Source organism: Salvelinus sp. IW2-2015, linkage group LG20, assembly GCF_002910315.2.
Source record: "Salvelinus sp. IW2-2015 linkage group LG20, ASM291031v2, whole genome shotgun sequence".
Taxonomy (NCBI): domain Eukaryota; kingdom Metazoa; phylum Chordata; class Actinopteri; order Salmoniformes; family Salmonidae; genus Salvelinus; species Salvelinus sp. IW2-2015.
In genome coordinates this window covers 77,662,142-77,675,669 of record NC_036860.1, presented here as the reverse complement: position 1 = coordinate 77,675,669, position 13,528 = coordinate 77,662,142, and the positions used below count along the sequence as shown (strand labels likewise).

General features: G+C 41.6%; 1 protein-coding gene across 1 annotated transcript; it reads left to right on the top strand.

The window, feature by feature from the left end:
- Positions 1–2,965: 2,965 nt before the first annotated feature.
- Positions 2,966–11,395, top strand: elac2 (elaC ribonuclease Z 2). Its single transcript, XM_070449672.1, has 23 exons — positions 2,966–3,491; positions 3,618–3,668; positions 3,755–3,825; positions 4,758–4,822; positions 4,922–5,048; positions 5,217–5,363; positions 5,940–5,995; positions 6,084–6,142; positions 6,230–6,302; positions 6,418–6,530; positions 6,646–6,744; positions 6,877–7,015; positions 7,176–7,261; positions 7,489–7,610; positions 7,866–7,962; positions 8,083–8,221; positions 8,330–8,368; positions 8,474–8,583; positions 8,689–8,788; positions 8,913–9,033; positions 9,686–9,764; positions 10,400–10,544; positions 10,873–11,395. Exons 1-23 carry the CDS (start codon positions 3,148–3,150, stop codon positions 11,116–11,118), a joined length of 2,628 nt encoding a protein of 875 aa, XP_070305773.1. The 5' UTR covers positions 2,966–3,147; the 3' UTR covers positions 11,119–11,395.
- The last annotated feature ends 2,133 nt before the right edge of the window (positions 11,396–13,528 follow it).

Genomic DNA, 13,528 nt, shown 5'->3' with positions numbered 1-13,528 from the left:
GTGAAAAATTATATTTGTGTCATTCTCAAAACTTTTGGCCACAACTGTACATTTATTCACTCTGTGATAGGGTTGGATCCTATATGCTACTTTTATTGTCCTGTAAATGGTTCAGTGCCTATAATTTAGGCTGTGTGTAGAATGGGGCATAAAGGAAATTACCTCTACTAATAAATTACTACTAGATTATAGTGATAAGGAAAACAGCATACAAATTTGGCTTGTGTATTCATTTGCCTATAACTAATCATAATTCCATTATTTTTACATAAAAAAGAGAATACTTTAAAATGAGAAGATCCTGCCATGGAAAAGACGACTGGGCGGACATAAAGTGTAAAGGAGGGGAAATAACTCACACATTGCAGCAGGACACCTTCAGCTGTTGGGTCTTTATAATGCAGGTTTGATAGTTATATTTTCAATAATGAATGGTTAGCTGTTACGTGACAATTAGGTAAAAAATTATATTTTATTTTTTGGTGTAGATGGCCAAGGAAGTTGYAYRGAACTTCCCAAACATCSCCTCCCAAATTGATATGGAACCTTCAAAAACACATGGAGCAACTGCGAAAAGAAATGGCTGAGGATATACTAAAAATGTCTGGTATGTAATGACATTTAATTCAAAGTAAATGTAAATTCTTTATTTTTATGTAGTTGTTTGGGACAGCCATATATCAGTTCATGCCTATGATTTCAGAGTTCAACAAGCCAACAACTGCTTCATGTGTGCCACTGATAAAGAACCTGGATGTGGCCCAAAGACTGACTGGGTTAGTAACTTTATTTAACATGTTTATAATCTTTTGTCAACAGTGACGGCATGTAAGACAATTTATGATAAAACACAATGGATGGCTAATTTGTCATACTGCATTGATATTTGATATTATTTATAACGTGTTACACTTTGTTTTGTTTTGATTGAATGTTTTGCATGCCAACTGAGGTTCCATGTGCTGTGCCTAGGAATGAAGACAAAAGAGTTCAACAGAGTAAAGAACACAAACTGGAAGTGCAGTCTTTGTTGAAAATGTATGCTAWACCCCATCCACACTGAAGAGGCTCTGACATGTACATCAACCAGGGATAAAGAGAAAGTTAACACGGTGAAATGTTTCATACTTAATTGAAGTTAAGTGTCTGTTGACATGTTGGAAAAGATGAAAGGTCTACAATTTGTTTAATTTGTCAATATTATATTTTTATTCATTGATTTACTGGCCACCATTGCTGTGGTTACATGTTCAGTACATGTATTGACCAGCAAACCCACTGCAGCCTACCTCACTAGCTCACTCTCCATCCCTGCTTTGGACAATTAATAGCATGACTCTCGTACTTTGCCCTTTTCCTTTATGGTTGATATTAACGACGAAAGGAGATATTATCTGTCTCTCTCCTATTGTGTACCGCTGTTAAATACTGTGGAAAAATAAAAAACAGGGAAATAAGTACTTAGAACCACCAATTATTGTAGATAAATATTAAAGAAAAGGGTAAACACAACACTGGACTGAACCCCCTAATTGTCAAACTAATATTCATGTACAACAATATAGAAGACCCATGACTAGAGGTTATGCAATATGGGTGTATATCCACTGCACGCTTCTTAGGTGTGTAATTGACATGACCAAGGAGCTATTGCAAATTTGAAACTATGAAAAATGTACGTTACACCGCGTGATTTTACAGTACACAAACAAGAGTGTGCAATATAGAAGGATAGTCAGCGGACATTAGGTCACATGACCAAGGAGCTACTGAAATTCTAAATGTTGAAAAATTCATGTAAAACCACGTGAGATGAAAATTGACAAACTAAAGGGTGTGCAATATATAAGGGTAGTCAGTGGACATACTGAACCTTGTTTGAAGTCATTAGGTCACATGACCAAGGAGCTATTGAATTTCTACATTTGGAAAAAATCATGTAAAATCTTGTGAGATAAAAAAAATTGACAAACTAAAGGGTGTGCAATGTGTAGGGCCACTGAGTGGACATTCTGAACCTTGTTTGAAGTCGCTAGGTCACATGACCAAGGAGCTATTGAAATTCTACATTTGAAGAAATTTGTGTAAAACCATGTGAGATAAAAATGGACAAACTAAAGGGTGTGCAATGTGCGTCTATGCCATCGGGTTAGCTACAACCAGTTTTGAACGTGTTTGGAGTAATGGTTAAAGAGCTATTGAAATTTGAAAAATGTGATTTGTCACTATGTTGACGGTCTCTAACTGCTGTTGGTGGACGTAAGGAAAACTACAGGCGAATATCCGTCGAATATCCAACCTGAAACTGTCTTTATCTCGGTTCGCAAGACCCACTGGTTGATGCGTATTTATAAAAAACTGTCTTTGGCCTCACTCCCCACTATCTGAGATATCTACTGCAGCCCTCATCCTCCACATACACACAACACCCGTTCTGCCAGTCACATTCTGTTAAAGGTCCCCAAAGCACACTCATCCATGGGTTGCTCGTCTTTTCAGTTCGCTGCAGCTAACTTAGCGACTGGAACGAGCTGCAACAAACACTCAAACTGGACAGTTTTATCTAAACCTCTTAATTCAAAGACTCAATCATGGACACTCGTACTGACAGTTGTGGCTGCTTGGCGTGATTTATTGTTGTCTCTACCTTCTTGCCCTTTGTGCTGTTGTCTGTGCCCAAAAATGGTTGTACCATGTTTTGTGCTGCTACCATGCTGTGTTGTCAAGCGTTGCTGCCTTGCTATGTTGTTGTTTTAGGTCTCTCTTTATGTTGTGATGTGTGTTTTGTCCTATATTTATTTTTTAAATGTTTAATCCCAGCCTCCGTCCCCGCAGGAGGCCTTTTGGTAGGCCGTCATTGTAAATACGGATTTGTTCTTAACTGGCTTGTCTAGTTAAAGGTTAAATAAATACAAAATAAACACACCAATGATCGAGAGTGTGATGAATACGTCATCAATCTACGCCGGAAGAAACACAGTTGAGCGTCAAATCACATGTGTCAACCGCTGAAGTCCTGACTGAATGTTTATATTTCAATGATATGTGGGCTGATAGGTAAAATTATATTTTCAGAAAGATTATGCAAGGATTATCGATACATTTGCTGTCTTGTACGACGAGCAGAACTGACTTCCATTAAACCGAATGTTTAGTATGACTAAAGTGTCTCTACACTGTAAATCTATTGCATGGCTATTTGTGAGACACACATCTACGGGTCGCCTACAAAGCTTCGCATGCAGTGAACATCGTTTCCCCCGGACTATTTTCCCGTTTCTGCGGACAATGTCTACGAACACAACAGACAACCAACATCGGGGATCAAAGAAACCCAGAGCACCCAAAGAAACATTGCGACATGTGAAGTCTAGAGAACAGAGGAAACGTGGAGTGGATGTGCATGGACCAGCCACTGTCTACGCGCAGGTCGTCGGGGCAGGGAGCCGAGATAATGGCGCATCACTTTATGTCTTCTCTGAGTTCAATAGGTAACTTAACCAGAGAACATGAGTGTCTGACAATTTGTTGTAACATTGCCAAATATATTTGTATTGTGGGTATCAGAAAGGCACTTGGCTGCAGCATATTTGTTTACCCTTTTTCCTCTGTGGAAGGTACCTATTCAACTGTGGTGAGGGAACACAGAGGCTGATGCAAGAGCACAAGTAAGTTGAATTGCCTCCTGTCAATGCCTCCTGTCAAATCTATAATTCAGTCTCGGCTCAATAAATCTCAATGTTCCTCTTGTCAGGTTAAAAGCTGCTCGCTTGGACAATATTTTCCTCACTAGAATGAGCTGGGAGAATGTTGGTGGTCTATCAGGTAAGTTGCTTGTTATTCTAGCCACTTGACATCAAGTCAGTTATCTGTCAACCTGGAAACACCTGTGCATAGATAATAGACAGATCAAAGCTTATTGCATGATCAGCCTATGTCTCTGTGTACTGTCATGTGAAAAAGTAAGTACACCCCATGGAAAGTGGTCTTTTTGTTGTTTTTACATATTTGTGCACATATATTTGAGCTAAATTCCAACCACATTCATTGATAAAGGTAACCCAATTTAACAAATCACAAAAAAAAAATGTTTGGCTGCAATGCCAAATGCCATGTTTGGCTAAAACAAAACACTGCCTTTGAACAGAAGAACCTCATACCAACTGTAAAGCATGGAGGTGGTGGCATTATAGTTTGGGGCTGCTTTGCTACCTCAGGGCCTGGCCAGTTTGCCATTATTTAGTCAACCATGAATTCAATATTGTACCAGAAAAYTATTGAGGAGAATGTGAGGCCATCTGTCAAAAAGCTGAAACTAAACCGAACATGGATCTTGTAACAGGACAATTCCTCCCAGTGGATGTAAGAGACATAGACAGTTGCAAGAAACGGCTACATAAGTTATTTCAGCCAAGGGGGCAACACCAGCTATTGAAGCTAGGAGTGTACTTATGTTTCCTGCACTATGGAATTGCATTTCTGTCTATTTAAAAAAATATATTTTATGAATAAATGATTGCAAAGTATAATCTTTCGGTGTCATTTGTTAAATTAGGTTACCTTTATCTGTCAGTAGTGTTGAAGTGAAGATTACATAGCCATCTGTCCAAATATGTACAAAAAAAKACCACTTTCCAGGGGATGTACTTACTTTTTCACATGAGTGTAGATAGACATAGGTCAAAGCTTATTGCATGCTGAGCCTATGTCTCCGCGTATGTCCTTAGGTGTGATAAACTGTGTACTCTCTGGTTTAGGGATGATATTAACACTGAAAGACACTGGTGTCCCTGAGGTTGTTCTCTCTGGACCACCACAACTGGTGAGTGGACATTGTAGCAGTATAAAAGATTGTCTGTAATGAGTCAACTGTTTTTCTGGTATCCTGAGTCTAATATGTCATTGCATCCTCTTGATCTAGGAGAAATATGTGAATGCCATCAGAGTATTTTCTGGACCACTGGAAGAAATCAAGCTAGCTGTTCGACCATACACTGAGAAACAATACACAGATGACACGATGACAGTTAGTCAAATACCAATATTTGGTGAGTACTAGAAATCACCGTTGTCATTTTTTTTAGCATTGTGTAATTTACTGTTACTCATACTCTTTATCTTAAAGCATATTACGTTTATGACGGGTAAAATAGTGAATATTTGTGTTCTCATCCTGAAGAGTTGGTAGTTGACACTCTTAACCCCAATTATACCAGCCCAGATCAGAGAGGATGGGCCAAAGTGCTCCCCTAACTCAGGGAGGAGCAGCCCCTCCAGTAGTCCCCAGAGGAGGGAGCTGTGGAGGCCGGAAGACTCTGAGGACACTAGCACAGACAGCAGGAAGGAGAGAGCAACCAGCCCAGGTAAGACTAGGAGCTTGTGGGCTCGGAAGCCCAGGCTGCGCATGCTCTGACTGTTAGAAAACATTGGGACGTTCTCAGGAAGATGATAAAAAGAGGTGAAGTACGGTGGAGTCTAGATGGAAACTAGGGACGTTTATCAAACCAATCAAGTATTTTGCAAGGATGGAGCTCCAAACAGGTTGTGTTTCAGAAAATGTTTCTGACTTGCAAAAAGCTAGGTAGCATAAGATACAAAACAGGCTGCTAAAACTTTGTATGACACAGTAGGAAAAGAGATATTGACGAACAAAACAAGGAAAAACAAAAAAGAAACACAAGGAAATGCCTCTCCTGAAGGAAAATATAATTTATACTCCGAGCCAATCAAATGCAAGTGTTAACCCAGGCAGTGCTCCCATTCAAACGCAAAATTCAATACTAAACTTCTCCAGACTTCTAATAGTCAAGTCAACGGGAAGAGATTGGGAAGGATACGAGACTAAAGGAGCATGCGGTGCTATCAGAGGCATCAGTGCCCTAGTTCAAGGATGTTGAGCACCAAAGGGCACCAATTCTCACATTGCATTTTCGTCTCAGGTGGAAAAGCAAGAGCAACAAGGGATCCGTCTTTAGTTGTGGCATTCGTTTGTAAGGTAAGAAACACAATCTCATTGTCTCAGTGACATACTGAATTATTGCATTTTGATGCAATTTATGTCAAATTTTCTCTTTGACTTGCAGCTTCATCCTAAGAAGGGGAACTTCTTGGTTGCTCAAGCAAAAAACCTTGGATTACCAGTGTAAGTTGTTTTTTCAATACAAATTCAGTTTTTCGTGCTCAACAAACTTGAGCCGATAATGACTTTTTTGATGTACTTTCTCCACAGAGGCACTGCAGCTATTGGTCCTCTCATTGCAGCTCTGAAGGATGGGAAAAGTGTTACCTACGAAGGAAGAGAGGTACTTCAATTATATTTGGTTGATTGTTAGGGCTCTGTAATTTTGGATTAGCTATTGTAAATGTTAGATCCATTTCGTCCTGTTGTCTGATGRTATCCTGATGGTTGTCCTACAGATCCATCCTGAGGAGGTGTGCACTCCCACTGATCCAGGACCAGCCTTCATTGTTGTGGAGTGTCCCTCTGAGGAGTTTGTTCAACCAATCTGCATCCATCAGCAGCTGAGCAGGTAATGGCCTGAGCGAAGTTGGCCAAATGTGTCAAAGGCTGCTTCTGCATCCCGTGTCATTACTCCTTCTTTAGGAGATTGYAGTTAAGTTCTGAGTTATTTGTCTCATCTGCAGATACCAACGTGGAGGAACAGAGGACCCTGCTGTCTTAGTAGTCCACATGAGCCCTGAGTCTGTGCTGAAAACAGATGAATACAAGCAATGGATGGAAAGGTACAAAATCAGCCATATGTAATACTCAGTTTCAGACTGTTTACATACTCCATATTCTGCAATTCACTTGTCTCTCTGTTTTCTTTTGGTCTTTCTACATGTTTAATGTTTTTGTGTGCTTTTGTATTTTAGGTTTCCATCTACCACGGAGCACCTGATCCTGAATGAGCAAGTTTGCACTGTTCACAACGTCAGGAGCCACAAGATTCAAACTCAGCTCAATCTGATTCATCCAGAGATATTTCCAGAGCTCCAGCACTATAAAACARRGGTAAGTTGTGAAGTGCTAGAACTTTAATTATTCACCATTGTAACCTGCTGTTACACAGAGATAAGCGTGTTCATTTGGAARCCTTTTGTAGCTTGCGTTGTATTGTGCTAATCKCTTTCTACTCTYGTTTTTGTAAAAACCTCTGTTGTTGATCTTCAAGGAGACCCAGGCTGCCCTRMATGTCCCCAATGTCAGAGCCGAGTGTCTTCTGAAGTTCCAGCTCAGACCCAAGATTGAATGGCAAAGGTGAGTYTGTCCTTCAGGCCACAATTTACCAGACATTAGTCTSCACWTAYRAAGGACTGCTTTGTCAAAGAAAACCATTTCAGATGAAACACTACTTTCAAGTGTGGCTTACTATTTCTTCTATGATCTTATAGATGCCAACACTGTCAAAGTCAAATGAGAGCGTCGCTGCCCCTCAGCACTATGTGATGTGTGGTGTGTGCTCTCTACTGTTTCTTATTCATCAGAGATGCCATCCCCACTTGTGACACTGAAGAGTTTGTGAAAGAGGCTGCGGAGGCMCCTAACTTCCTCCWAGAAGTGGAGGAGTGCAAGCGGTTCCGTGCGACTGATGCTGCAGTGCTGTCTGGTGAGCCCTGCTCTGATACAGGTCAGGCTAGAAGCCCAAGGGGAGATGTTACATTGCTCAGTCCAAAGCTCCATCAATTTCTCTTTACTCCTCTTGAATGGAGTTGCAAACATTTCATTCTGGCCATTTAAGAAAGTAACAGAGTTTAGTTTCTTGTAGTCCTTTTGTCTGATAGAATATCATACTTTTACGCCTGAAATTTCAGTGGCATAGCAACATTTTGTGTTGTATCGTATGACAATGTGTTTCTTGCAGGGCGGGCAGAAAAATACCCAGAGGTGGTCTTTTTAGGAACTGGATCGGCTCTTCCTATGAAGATCAGGAACGTTAGTGGCAACTTGGTCAACATCAGGTAATGGCCCTCAGTTAGACTCGAGTTACTTTAAAAAATCCTTAAAGATATGTCTGCGTGAGGTAGCCAGTATAAATGTCTGTCTCTCTCTGTGTTTATGCTATATCCCATCTCCTTCAGTGCCACTCAGTCAGTGCTGCTGGACTGTGGAGAGGGCACCTTTGGCCAGCTGTGCCGACACTATGGGGACCGTGTGGACGAGACACTGGCAAAGATCTCAACCGTCTTCATCTCTCACATGCACGCGGACCATCACACAGTAAGGRTTATTTTTCCTATAAATATTTGTTTATTACAGAGTTATAGCATATATTCTGGCATAAAGTCATTTCAAATMATTTTTAAAGAATATTACTTTATTTTGCAGGGATTGTTGAGTTTGCTGTTTCAAAGGGAGAGAGCCTTGGTCAGTAAAGAGTTTMCCTTTTTCACATTTTAAGATGAGTCCTGTTTAATTCATGCAAAATGGAACACTTTAATGAATGTTTGTCCTTATCTCTTTACCGTTCAGGCAACTCTTGGGAAAGCCTTCAGCCCCATCTATCTGATAGCMCCTGTCCAGATGATGACCTGGCTCAACCAGTACCATGACCACTGTGAGGAGATCCTCAGCCATGTCAAGTATGTCAGGAAAGACACGTCTTACTCTGTTGAATTGATGCTTTCAAACCTGATGATATGATGTCCATCGTCTCTAATATTGATGTATTCGTGACTATGTTTCAGCATTGTCCCTAGCAAAGTCATGTGTGAGGGGGCTGAGGTGTCCAMGTTCAAAACCAAGGCATTCATCCAAGCACTGCTGAAGAAATCTGATTTAGCAAAGGTATGTGGAGACTTGAACAGGCTGCTTCGTGGTTCAATAAGACTCATAACACTCTTGTTAGGTTCAACAACTTTATTGAGGCTATCGTCAAAGCTTAAATACATATATTCTGTTTCTCTCATAGTTCCAGACTTGTCCGGTGCGTCACTGTAAGAATGCCTTTGCCTGCAGCATCACTCATCAGTCTGGCTGGCAGCTGGTCTTCTCTGGGGACACAATGCCCTGCGATGCCCTCGCACATATGGGTCAGTACCAACAGTTCTCGACCCCAATTGTGATGTTTGTACAGATCCCAGAATTTGTGTGATGTGAAAAGATTTACACACTCTCTATGAACCACACTTGTGACGTCCGGATCAAATGGTAAATACTCACCAATGCCATTTGATTTGCCGTTACGTGAATTCCACAGAGCCATACTCAAATTTTGGACCCAGAGTGTATCCTGTAACTTCTACACAGTTGCTGGTGGTATGATATACATATAGATCACCGTTAATGGACTAGACATCTACAGTAGCCAGTCTGATCTGAACCTATCATCCATGCTCTATGCTGTCTGGCATCATTTACCAGATATTGCTTAATGCTATCGATCGGTTCCAAAGTTCGCTATGAATCACAAGGTCTCCCACATAGTTCCTGTGGGATCCCACTTCATTGTCTCTTTTTAAATTKTTCGACTGGATGTGATCCAGCTGAAGACTACCAGAGAGAGCCTGGCTATATCCCATGCCTGTTCATTATAGAGGCCTGGGTGTGCCAGACAAGCAGGGCTGGTTGATGGTTTATTACACAGAGCTGTGTGATTGATTTCCTCTGGGAGAGGAAGAGAGGCTGGAAGTGCTGTGCCATGCAGCAGTCGTGTGATTCATGTTTGTCATTGTGTTTTCAAAGGAAAGAATGCAACTTTACTTATTCATGAAGCCACATTGGAAGATGGATTGGAGGACGAGGCTGTGGAGAAGAGACATAGGTTAGTAGATGGATCTAGTATGGTGCTTCTCTTCAGAGGTGTCCTTCGTTATTCTAATAGAATAACGATCTTTCTTTGGCCGGATTCAATCAATATCGCGGAAGATCCGCCTAAAAACATTTCCTTTTGTGTCGACATATGCAGTGTTTACCGTGAATGCAGTCTCCACAAACGAGAAGACATTGCCTTTGAATTTCAATCGAGCCACAATGCATATCTTCCGTGATACTTCTGTGATACTGATTGAGTCCAGCCCTAAGTGTGAAAATATGACATGCATTGAAGGAGGTAAACAKAAGTAGACTAGTGCCATTTTTCAGCTGACAAAGAAACTCAAGGAGCTTTTGAGAAGTCAGTCATTTTTAGAGGGCATTGTAACTGGCTRCATTCTTCTCTGAGATTGCCATTGATTTTTSGAACTCTGTATTGGAGGTAATGAAGGCACTTCTGCCTTCCAGCTGGAATTTCAGTGACTTTGGTTAAAGAGCTCCATCTCGCATTGAAAACAACTTGAAAGTCATTGAGTTGAACTGAACAAACTCTGTATAGCTTACCATGGGGTTAAKTCTGGTAATTACTGTTAGAATAGYAGCAGAGTAGCATCATGCKTCTCTGCTTGCCTCCCAAAATGACAGTACCACCTCCCAGGCCATCGGYATTGGCATGAAGATGAATGCTGAGTTCATCATGCTGAACCACTTCAGCCAGCGCTATGCCAAGATCCCCCTCTTCAGTGAGGACTTCAACGACAGAGTGGGAATATCTTTTGACCACATGAGGGTAAGTGAGTGAGTGAATGTGTGTACTTTAGTCCACTTGTTATGCATAGCAACATTGAAATGTTTATTGGTTCTGCACATCTGAAATGTACTTTTCCACTGGATATGTGTAGCCTCAGAATGAATTAGGACCATGATTCATTACAGACAATGCCCCTAGTCCAGGTAGAATACTCGGACAACTTCAGTTTAAATCTAGAGGTACCATTTTAAGGTAACATTCAGAATGTGTTAGACTCCCATCAGAGATACATTTCCAGCTGCCTCGAGGAGGCTGGGTATGTTGAAAGACCTCCTCTGAGTGATCTCTCTTCCCTGTCTCTCCTCAGATTCGGTTTGGAGACTTCAGAATCCTCCCCAGACTCATCCCGCCCCTCAAAGCCCTGTTTGCCGAGGAGATCGGAGAGATGGAGGAGAGGAGAGGGAGGAGGGAGCTTAAACAGATGAAAGGAGTCATTGCTGAAAGCAACGAAGAGCAGAGGACACCCAATGAAGGCGAGACRGGCAAAGGTGCCAAACGAGAGCCAGAGGAACCAACACAGGACGTGGGAAGTAAGAGACTCAAAACAAACTAAGACCCTGACCATAGCTTTGGGTTACACCAGAGATTAGTGGAAATCAAATGACTGTTATTTTACTGAGTTTGCTTTATTTACATTTATTTTTATGAGAAACTTGCATGAGGGATGCTCTGTAAAATAAGAGATTTTCATTTGGCTGGACTGGCTGCCTTCATCGCTTGTGAATAAAGAATTCCTGTTTTTCCTGTCATTACCATTGCTGTGTATATAAAACATGTAATTAACATAGTCTTTGATTTTGCATTTAAAAAGTAAAGCGATGTCAATCATGCTCCATGGTATTGGCCTGTTGTTTTCTAGCAACATATTGTGAACAACTCATACATCCTTTATGTCTTATTAAACTACACCCTTAAAAGTTGCATCCGAACAAATGAATTTAGTGAAGTTGTCACACATGGATGAGTCGTATTACATTGGACTGATAGTCATACATAATAGTCATACAGCACCATGGTCACTCGTTGCTTAACAGTTATTGGCAAAGGTTGAGGTTGCATTTCATCATAGATCATGGTCTAGCAGTGCTGTGTGATGGTATGAATATCATATAAAGCCTCACGGACCAGATTAACTGTTTTTTTCCTTTTTGTAAATCATTTATATGAAATACAAAATGTGCTATTGTTCTAGCCCTGAAACATGAATAATTCAACAGTGATATCTGTCAAAAACACTCCTGATCTTTCAGTGAGACAAGACCCCCTAAAGCACTGTGCCAGCAGCATGCTCTCTCTGTGTGACAACTCTGTTTTGATGTAATATTTATTGCAGTAATCAGAATAAAGTTAGGACACCTTATATACCAATTAATGGGGCTACTGCAACTTTACTGACAGGTGGAGTTTGCAGCTGACAGTTCACTCTAAATGGATCCCTATCAGAGGAGGCTGGTGGAAGGAGCTATAGGAGGACGGGGTCATTGTAATGGCTGGAATGGAATGGTTTCAAACACATCAAATATATGGAAATATCATGTTTGGAAACCACATGAAAACACGTTTGACTCCATCCCAAAAATTCCATTCCAGCCATTATAATGAGCCTGTCCTCCTATAGCTCCTCCCACCTGTTGCCTCTGATCCCTACAGTATGTACAAAGAATGATGGATAACTGAGTTCCTGTATCACAGCTCTTTGTCTATACCAGAGAGCACAGTAGCCTATAGTGTGATGCAGTACTGTCCCTCCACATGGTGGCTGTATCGAGCTGTCATTGTTTTATTATTCTATAGATGGGCCAGCAATGACCTTCTGGAAGCTGTCTGAGAGAGCAAGGGCCACAGCCTCACCACCTTCCATTTCAAAGACCGTTTACTGGCCAGTCTCTCAAATGACATGAAGTGTTGACTGTAATCCACTCTAGATGAGATCGTTTGCCTACACTAAATGCATCAACTAAATCAAATAAAATTTTATTAGTCACATGCGCCTAATACAACAGGTGTAGACCTTACAGTGAAATGCTTACTTACAAGCCCCTAACCAACAGTGCAGTTTAAAAAAAATATGGATAAGAGATAAAAGTAACAAGTAATTAAAGAGCAGCAGTAAAAAATAACAATATATACAGGGGGGTGGTGGTACATAGTCAATGTGCGGGGGCACCAGTTAGTTGAGGTAGTATGTACATGTAGGTAGAGTTAATTAAAGTGACTATGCATAGATGACAACAGAGAGTGGCAGTGGTTTGGAGAGGGGAGGGGGGGGGCAATGTGAATAGTCTGGGTAGCCATTTGACAAGATGTTCAGGAGTCTTATGGCTTGCGGGTATAAGCTGTTTAGAAGCCTCTTGGACCTCGACTTGGTGCTCCGGTACCGCTTGCCGTGTGGTAGCAGAGAGAACAGTCTATGACTAGGGTGGCTGGAGTCTTTGACAATTTTTAGGGCCTTCCTCTGATACCGCCTGGTATAAAGGTCCTGGATGACAGGGAGCTTGGCCCCAGTGATGTACTGGGCCATTCGCACTACCCTCTGTAGTGCCTTGCGGTCGGAGGCCGAGCAGTTGCCATACCAGGCAGTGATGCAACCAGTCAGGATGCTCTCAATGGTGCAGCTGTAGAACCTTTAGAGGACCTGAGGACCCATACCAAATGTTTTCAGTCTCCTGAGGGGGAATAGGTTTTGTTGTGCCCGCTTCACGACTGCCATGGTGTGTTTGGACCGTCTTAGTTTGTTGGTGATGTGGACACCAAGGAACTTGAAGCTGTCAACCTGCTCCACTGCAGCACCGTCGATGAGAATGGTGCCGTGATCGGTCCTCTTTTTCCTGTAGTCCACAACCATCTCCTTTGTCTTGATCACGTAGAGGGAGAGGTTGTAATCCTGGCACCACACGGCCAGGTGTCTGACCTCTATAGGCTATCTCGTTGTTGTCGGTGATCAGGCCTACCACTGTTGTGTC